This window comes from Penaeus vannamei, chromosome 29 (genome assembly GCF_042767895.1).
Source record: "Penaeus vannamei isolate JL-2024 chromosome 29, ASM4276789v1, whole genome shotgun sequence".
In the NCBI taxonomy this organism is placed as follows: domain Eukaryota; kingdom Metazoa; phylum Arthropoda; class Malacostraca; order Decapoda; family Penaeidae; genus Penaeus; species Penaeus vannamei.
The window spans coordinates 17,922,194-17,932,193 of record NC_091577.1 but is presented as its reverse complement, the minus strand read 5'-3'; the positions used below and the strand labels follow the sequence as shown (position 1 = coordinate 17,932,193).

Sequence of the window (10,000 nt, the reverse complement as noted above, 5' to 3'; positions counted from 1 at the left end):
GTGCCTCAACAGTTGTGGCACTTGCCTGGCGACTGAAGATCTTCTGGAAGATGCCTGGAGCCTTGGTCTGTTCAGGGGCAATCTCTTCCCCTTCAGGTGCTGGTTCTCCCTCAACTGGCTCATCTCCATCACCCTTGTCTTTGCGTGAAAATACTGCAGGGAGCCAAGTCTTGCCCTTGCCCTTTCCTTCCTCTGCCTCCTTTTCTTTCTCCTTCTCCATATTCTCTTCCTCCCCCTCCTCTTTGTCTGGTGAAATGGCACTCTTCTCCTTTTTCTTTTCCTTCTTAATTTTGTCCTTTTTGGTAGGGCTCATGGACTTGTCCCGTAGCCTCTTGGGGGTAACATAGTAGAAGAAAGGCACACCCTCTTTTGTCCCAGCTATTTCAGACTCCTCTTTCTCCTCATTACCAGGTTTACCTTTGCTCTCTGCCTCTTCCGCAAGTTCTATGCCTTCTTCAGAGAGTTCTTCTTGGGCAAGAGTTGCACGCTGGGGTACATCCTCTTCCTGCTGGCTCCCTTGGGATGCCCCAGGGGTCTCAGATGCAGCTGCTTCGCTGGGAGCCTTTTCACCAGAGCATTTGTCCTTCCCTCCAGATTGCTTGGACACCACCACCTTCTCCTTCTCCTCCTCTTTCTTCACCTCCTCCTCCTCCTCCTCCTCTGCCTGACCTCCCTCCCCTCTATCACTCAAATCCACCTCCTTCCCATCCTCCACCTCACTCTCATCCTCATCAGGGCTGCATGAAACATGAGAAGCATGCAAGTCAAACCTTAGGAATTAAAACAAGAAAAAGTTGTGGACTGAAATCAAAATAACAAGGGTTCAAGTTCCCTTTTACTGAAAAAAAGAGGAAGAGAACAAATGATATAATATGAATCCATTGCTCTAGTAAAATGAACTACTTGTTTCATGCATCCAAAGTTGTCTAAAACTTGATTTGCAAAATTCGCCTTCAAGGTGTGCGGAATTCTGCCATCTTCACATTCATAGGCCAGCACATTTGTGGTGTAAGTCTACAAACACTGCTAAAGAAATTCCCTTAATAAAATTAACTAAACAAAAACACAGTTGTTTCAATAATAACTGTAACAATAACAATAACAGCAACAGTAATAATAATAATAATAATAATAATACCAATAATAAGTAACAGTAAAACAATAATATAATTAACAAAACACAGCATACATTCAGCTCCCTGAACAGTGTCATATGTTTACATTCAGTGTTTTCTGCATTTTTTCCTCAAAGGAAAAAAATAAAAGGCGACAAACTGAAAAATCAAATTAATGAAATAAATAAAATAAAATAATTCAACAATGAAAATAAAAACAAAAAAACAGTACAGTAGAATCTCTGAAATCAAGACTATACATGATATGACAATCTGGAAGGAATTCTTTGGCTAAAAAAAAAAGAATTAAAATTCTCAGAACTGTATGTTGAATTCAGCATTACTTGCTTTGTTGTACTATAATATTTATGAGAATGTATCTAATGTAACTACCCAAATGTAACAACAGTGTTCCTTGTATTGGATTTGTACTACATAAGAAAAGTAATGTGTTACCAAAACAAATATGCAAAACCCTATTAACTTGTCTTAAAATCAAACTCTTTGGTGTTACTCCTTTTATCATTATCATTTTTATAATTGAATTCCAGTTCAAAATGGTCAAAAAAGACTTGGTTCTGCTCCAAACAGTGTCCTTGAGATCAAGAGTTTCTACTGTCCCACTCAAGCGATGCCTGTCACATGCCTACAGCAGCTGCGTTGTTATAAGATGCTCAAAAAAGGAAAGCGAAATAAGCCAATTGCTTCCATTTCTGTTGCGCTTACATTTACCTAGTCGGTTCGTCGTCCTCATCGTGGGACTCATCACTGGTGTCACTAATTATATCATGGTCCACCCTAGAGGAGGGGGGGTGGGGGGGTTAAATTTATTTTTGGCAGACATTTTGACCCGCTTGTAGGGGGCACTGGGCATGGATCTTGCCTGCGGACTTTTGACCTCCATGAGCTCGCAGACAAACTACAAGAACCACATGAGTCATGGACAAAGAATTACTTATCTACAAGGGAGTTTTCAAACAAGCATCTTATATGTTTTGCAACACATTTTCTACAGATCAGAAATAGGCTTTATACAAATTCTTCATGCCCAAGATAAACAGTATCTAAGAATTACATCAACTGCACATGACTGAAAAGTGAACTGGTTCATTAGCTCTTTTATTATTATCATATCTAAAAGCAGCTTTTTTCACAATACAATATCAAAAGATCAATATATAATTTTCATGCATCTAGATATTGTAGCAACATTAAGCTCAAGAAGTTAAAAGTCAAGGAAAAGTTGTTGAAAAGACTGAGTTAAATTCAGTGAAACCATACTGAATCTCACAGTCTATCGCCTTAAAATAATAATCACGAAAATCTAAGATTACTATTGCCTGTCGTTTAGAGGTAAATTCAGGGATAGTGACAGAAGATAAAGAAGAAAATATACATACTTAACTGTCTTCTAAAGACTAAGAAGAATTCTGGTTTTATCTCTTCAGTGTACTAAATTCTTTCAGTAAAAAATATCACACTATACTTATGTAGGCTTATACTTTTACCTAGATTCAAATATAAACAATGAGGTACACGGTATATCACAGCACCTAATATACACTATTCACTGTGAGCATGTAGCAGACACCAGAAAAAATCATCTTTGAACAGTTTACTTATTTACAAACATAAATAAAAAACTGCATAGCCTTACATATGCATAGATACCATTGGCAATGAACCAGATATTTTCCAATTACATTCATTTATCAAAACCGAACTGCTGAAATTCAAAGTCTTTTAAGCAAAAGCTATTAAGCAGTCCATGTAAGTTTCCCAATAAGCATTTTCAAACAAAGAAACTTTTCTGAATGAAAAGGAAAGACAAAATTTCCCTTTGGAATAAACAAATAAACAAATAATCATAATGATGTTATCATTATTGAGAATTAAAACATCTCTACACATACATGTTCAAAACATTTTTCCACATATGTCCCTTTCATTGCCTTTCCAAACTCCAATACCCTTGCATCTTTTTCTGCTTTAAGACACAGTGAGCAGGAACCATTAAGACAAAAAAGACTATTCATTCATAAATCCATTCATAAACTCTAATGTCACTCATCTTCACTATTTGGGCTCACCTTTGTGGATGTGCCCCTGTTGGTGAAGTGGCACCTGGCTTTCCTGTTTTTCTTTGGGATCTTCCACGACGTAATCTGCGGAATGACTCTCGTAGAGACTTCTTGAGGGATTTTCTCCTGGACATTGGTCCTTCATCAGCTGTGTTGGCTAAGTCTGTATGGGGCATATAGGGTTTGTAAATGTTGAAAGAGTAGATGCTGACTGAATCTTAAATGAATTAATGAATTCTGAGAGACTAAACCTTGAATGAATTAATGAAATCAATAAATTCTAGATGAAAGAAGAATGTTTCTATTTATAAAACTAATAAAAATAAGTATTAGTCTGAGTAAAGATGTTGGGTAAGATCTAGGCAAAATGTGTTTTCAGAATGACAAGAATTATGAAAATCAAACCTTAGAAAAAGTAAGAAAGAAAGAATGAAAGAAAGAAAGAAAGAAAAAAAACATACCTAGAGGGCTTAAAGTACTTTTGGCAAGCAAGTTCTTCTTCTGAATAATGTCAAAGAGTGCAAATCCATGAGCTGTACCACAAGCAACAAGACCCCATTCGCTGTTTAGGGTCAAAGACGTACAGGAAGCTGGAGGATAAAACTGTACAACTGCTGTGGGCTGTGGAGGAAGGAGAGAAAATTACTTTCAAATCAATGCTCCATCTCTGATCTCAAATCAAATCCACTTAAATGCTGAAACTCTATCTTCCTTCATTTTGCAATAAATGCAGGTCAAAACACTCTTTATCTGAAGTTTCATTAGGCTTATCAGTGAATTCTAATAGGCTGGTCTCAAAGTATATGTTGCCCATATACTATTAAGATATGGAAGCATAATATATACATTTCTTTCTTTTTCCTTTCTTACTATTTGCACATGCATTACCACATCTTCATATCTACATATTTCTCTCTCTCTTACAACATGATACTAATTATAAATCTGCATCTTAAATTATAAAAGTAGCATTTAGCAAAATACAACAATAAAGTAATTAAAGAATAGGAAAAAACATCCTCAATGAAACTTACCTGCATGCCAGCCTCAAACTTAACAGCTTCGTTCTGCATATCCAGTTTGCTATGACTCTTCCAGACAAAGTTGTCAGTTTCAGCTACCAAATTTACATCTACAGCCTGAAATTGAAATGGTGAGTTCTCTGTCAGTGGAACCAGTTTTAACATTAAACATACAAATTAAGCATACAGTATATATCATAGTAAACAGAGAATATATTCTATGATGCATTAAAAACATTACAATATATTTCATGGTGCATTTGGAATAGAATATCATATATCATATAGATCAAAGGTACACATGAATAATACATTATTATACATTCAACTACGTATATACTGGTTAAATATGATTCTCACCTCAGGTATAAGTTCCTTCTCTTCCATGTTAATATTAAGGATAAGGACTTGACCTGCTGTGCCCGCTACAACAAGAGTCCCTGTGTATGCACACATCTCCATCTTCTTGATACCAAGACGAGGATCATCACTGTAAGGGTCAAACAACCCTGCCTGCAAACAATCATCATACATCAAAATATGTTTTGGAAATGTCAACATCTACTCCTTCTCATATCTCTGGAGGAAAAAATAATAAAATAAATAAATAAATAAATAACAAGATGCAGGTAGAGACGGAGAATATGTATAAGGTCACTTTCAACTTTGCACAATAATCAACTCACTTTTCTAAACGGAGGCCAATCATCATCTTCAGCAGCTGCCCCATCTCCAGCGAGGTCTTCTGACACAAAGAGCTTTGCTGTTGTGAATTTGTACAGGTGCGTCAGAGAAACTCCAGATGCATCCCAAAATTGTACAGTACCTGAGGATGAATTTGAAATAAACACTGAAATCAGTATTCACCATTTCACTGTGAATATTTAAGTACAGAATGCATTTGAGCTTGCATTCATATGGTTAACAGTTCTACCTTCCTATGTGCAAGGAATATTCCCAACATCATACTCACCGTCTTCATGACCTGTTAGGAGAAGATCTCGTTGTTTGGGCGGGTCAGAACTTTGCAAGATTCCACCATTGATTGGCCAAGGACGTGTGGATAAACCAACCTGTTGCTTGGATCCTGCTTCCTGCAATAATAAAAAGCAAAAAAATAGTTTACCAATTATATCCTCTCTCCAAAATCCTAAATTTACTTTTACATTAGTTCCAGCTGCCTTGTTCTGTTTACTATTATGTCTATTATATATAAAAAGAACAGATGAAAGGTTGAACATCTGAAATCATTATTTTTTTTCAGAATCTCTCAATACATACAAGATACAATTTCAAATACAAAAAATTACATCAATCCTTTACACGTGCACAATTCTGACCTTTATTTTTTCATAAAGATCCGGCATTATTCCCGAAACAAAGCACAAACAGGTAATGGCAGAGGAGTGTAGAGATGCCAAGTAAGGAGCTGCAAACGATGGCCATTCTTCCGTCAAGAGATCTATGAAGACTACCTCCTCTTCAGCTAGAATCACCAGACAACCTGCTTGGCCTGGAAGCATCAATGTGAAATTATGAACTTGGTAATATGTATAAATATAATTTGTACTTGTATAGCACTATGGGTATCTCCTATAAATGACACTGAGAATCAAATCAAAGTAAGCTGAGATTATGTCTACAGTTTATTTCTTGTGTACAAACTTGCATTCTTGCATACACATGTACCTTCCCTCTGTGTGTGTGTGTCTGTGTGTGTGTGTGTGTGTGTGTGTGTGTGTGTGTGTGTGTGTGTGTGTGTGTGTGTGTGTGTGTGTGTGTGTGTGTGTGTGTGTGTGTGTGTGTGTGTGTGTGTGTGTGTGTGTGTGTGTGTGTGTGTGTGTGGGTGGGTGTGGGTGGGTGTGCGTGTGCATGTGCGCATGTGTGCGCGTGTTTGCGTGTGCACATGTGTGTATGTGCGCGTGTGTGTGTGGATGTGTGTGTGCACGTGTGTGTGTATGCGCGCGTGTGTGTGTGGATGTGTGTGTGCACGTGTGTGTGTATGCGCGTGTGTGTGCGTGTTTGTGTGTGTTTATGTATGTGTATATGTACATCTGCATCTGTATATATGTGTATGTTATATGTGTATATATTTATATGTATATATGTATATACGTATATATATATATATATATATATATATATATATATATATATATATATATATATATATATATATATATATGTATGTATGTATATGAATGTATGTATATGAATGTATGTATATGAATGTATGTATATGTACATAAATGTATATGTACATGTATATGTGTAAACATATCCATGAAAAAAATATGTAATGGACAATGAAAAAAACTCACCACTTTCATCATCATCAACTACAACAAAGTCAATGACTCTAGAAGTAAGATTGAAAGTGTAATGGAATTCTCCCTGCATGGCAGTCACTGTATTGCGGTCGCCATAGCTTGCCCTGGGCATACCTCCCCCAAAAATAATGAGGTCACCTCTGAAATAGGAAACAACACATTACAGAAACTTCTTTCAACCTAATTGATCTCTTTACCCCATGTTGATGGGTTACATTTCATCATTACATAACAACAACAACAACAACAAAAACAACAACAAAAATCCTTGATGCTATGATCTTATCCCAATTGTGAGAGTATGGCATATATCTGATGTTATGCACTTTTTTAAGGATTAAAAACTAAGTTGTTGGGTTATAATAGGTTAAATCTGGATACATACGAATAAATAATGTGATGTCATTTTTAAATCAATAATTACTCATAATGTTCTAACTAGTCTGTTCCAATTTCCCATATTTTTCTGTTAAATCTATCAGATTTTTTTCTTTTTTCTTACTTAAGCTCCTTTAAATCTATCTATATTCTCTGCATGAAAATAAACAATTGCTTGAACCATATGAATAAAAAGCTAAAAATTAAAAAGATTCAAACAAACCATGTAAAAAAGCATTGTAAGAAAACACTTACTCTTTAGTTGCCGGTCTTAGAATTTTGGTGATAGGTTTGCAAGGAAAAGGCCCATACACAGTCTGTGGGCCATCAACAGGTTCAGATGATTCGGTGGATGACCAGACCATATAGCTGCCATCATTATGAGATGTCGTAAACTGACTTGCATCTGGATGCCAGCACACAGATTCTAGTTGTTGAGTACATACGTATGTCTGTGGAAGATGTTTTGCATGTTTTTCTTATTCTAAAAGTGTCTGTGAACTTAAATTATAATATTTCTGCAGAAAAGGAAAATCAATACTATTATATTCATCTTTTTTCCAGTCTCCATTGTCTAAGAATGAAACTACTAGAAAAATACAATTCCCTCAGTCCCAGTTTGAACAGTAACAAAGTATTCCAAAACAGAAAAACTGAATCTTTAATACATCCATTTTTTCTTCTTGACCTTATCATGACAGGACCAGAATTTTCTGTGATGTTAAGATGGGCCATCCTAGTGGCTTCTGAGACGTTTGAGTTATGACACTTTTGGAAAAGGTAGACATCTAAAAACTTAGGAATGTGAATATTATTGGCCAATGGGGAGGGGGGGGGGGGGCAAGAAGCCAACTGCAATCAGCTAGTTTTACCATTTTTACAAGCATATATTTTTACAAGCATACAAAGAGCACTCTTTTTGCTGAACCCCCTCCTCCCTAAAAGAGTACACTTGAAAATATTGATGCCAGAGGTGCCCTTGAGCAGACAGGCTAGTCCTGTGAAAATTTCCCTGATAGTCATGCTACCCACTAAAAGCTTGATAGGGGTTAATTCCCATAATTAGGCGTATTTTCAATTGGGAGAAGTATTATTATCATTTTCAATTGGGACAAGTATTAGAACCAGGTAAGTCTGAGAAATATTTCAGAACAACTATCAAATATACCAACTTTCAACATGAATGAATTTATTGACCATTCATAAAATCATGAATACGTAGTGTCAAGAAGGCGAGGCTAGATCGGGAAAGCGGTTTTCAGACACATATACTGAGCAGTCAATACGATCTGACATTTACATTTTCATAGAATTCAAAAAGCATGTGAGTGGGTTTAACCACCTCCCACCTAGCATGTGCTTTATACGCTTGTGAAAAAAATTGAAAATTTTGAACCACCCCTAAGTTATCTATGCTAATCATAAATCAAAATCAAATAATCTCAAATACAAGAAATACATAGATGGTGTGATTAGATTTTTTTTTTTTTTTAAGCTCTCTTGGGGAATATAAAAAATGATAGCAAATTCTCAGAAATTAATCATGGTTTTTGCACATTTTTCTTTTTCTTAGCCATAATGCATTATGCAGATTGAGTTTCTCAATCATGACTGAAGTCCTGTTTTTCACATTTATGCCAATACCTATATCAAAAACAATTCACCCTAAACTAAATTCCTTGACTAAACTTCAAACAAGAATTCATTTATATTCTAAGACAAAATACTAATGAGAACTTACCTCCTTTCCAACATTAAATCTAAAAAGTAATTACAAACAAAATTTGTTGCTGTCAATGAGAAAACAGATCACACACCTGATCAGCGCACAGATTCTTCTTGTCCCACAACACAATGAGGCCACGCTGATAGCCAATTAGGATCTTGTCAGGTTCTGTGGGGTGTTCTGCAATTGCCTCTACTGGACCAGGGTTAACTTTGTAATCCTCAGGAACACTGAAAAAAAGAGACGAGAGTGCGACTAAATGACATGTTTGTGTTTTGGGGCCTGTTTCCTTGGATGAAAAAAATAGGTTAACAAATTTCAATTTGTTGCTGATAATGCAGTAAACAGCATTTCCATTTGAAAATATCAATAGAGGACAGTAATCCTTCCTAAAAACCACATCAACTCTTGTAAAATAAACAAAATCCATATGCATATGCTCTCTTAAGCGACAAGTGCATGGAGACTGGAATGACTACAACAGAAACAGGATACTCAATCGCTGTCCATCAAATTTATATATAAAAAAAGGATCCTATCAATGATACATTAATTCATCATTGTAAAATTTACAATATACAAAACATCAGTTTTGTATTTTCCCTGTTATTTTGGTTGAGCATCATTTAATCTTTCAACACTTGTCACAACATTTGTGTATCCAGTATAAAACTTACTTCTGCATGACTACATCTTGGTAAATAATATTGTCGGACATGGCAAAAGTTGCTAGGTTGAGCAGGTAGATGTTACCGCCCTCTGTGCCAACCATCAAGTGTTCGCTCTTGCTGTCTGCCACTACCACACTAATCTTTTTCAACCTGGTTAGAAAAGTGAAATCACTGTTAATATTGGCAAAACGGTATTTTTCTTATGAGAAAATTACTTTACATTCTGCAGTAACAAATTTAAATAATTCTTCAGATACTCTTTCCAGAAATAACTTGAAATTTAAATGTAAAAAAAAAAACACATCTAATATTCAACAGACAATACGATCTTTTATTTCAGTGAATGATAATGTTCAGAATACCATTAAAAGAAGTGAGATAAACATTCTTTGTGATTGATAATCTAAAATTTTCAAAATACAATACTGATCAAAGTTAATCACACAAAGGAGTAATATTGTGCAGTTCAATTACATGTTGTAAAGGCAATAATTTAAGAAATCCTTATGACCATACTTACTTTCCCTCTAAGCACGTGGAGTTAGCATGAACTAATTCCAACGAACCGCCAGAGTCATCCTGCTGGTTTAACTGCCATAGGTGTAGACTGTTGTCTTCGAACAGTGACACCAGGCGGCACTGTCAACAAACGAACACACATGCATGCAGAAGACTCC

The 10,000-nt window shown here is 35.8% G+C and overlaps 1 protein-coding gene across 1 annotated transcript in view; it reads right to left on the bottom strand.

Moving 5' to 3' along the window:
- The window catches only part of l(2)gl (LLGL domain-containing protein l(2)gl), a gene marked incomplete in the record, with an annotated part of 63,123 nt that overhangs the window by 23,660 nt on the left and 29,463 nt on the right, over nt 1-10,000 (bottom strand). Inside the window, 12 exon segments of the mRNA XM_070142359.1 lie at nt 3,206-3,359; nt 3,658-3,817; nt 4,231-4,335; nt 4,579-4,731; nt 4,905-5,044; nt 5,192-5,312; nt 5,559-5,731; nt 6,540-6,688; nt 7,182-7,378; nt 8,744-8,882; nt 9,330-9,473; nt 9,844-9,962. Coding sequence (XP_069998460.1) covers nt 3,206-3,359; nt 3,658-3,817; nt 4,231-4,335; nt 4,579-4,731; nt 4,905-5,044; nt 5,192-5,312; nt 5,559-5,731; nt 6,540-6,688; nt 7,182-7,378; nt 8,744-8,882; nt 9,330-9,473; nt 9,844-9,962 — 1,754 coding nt within the window.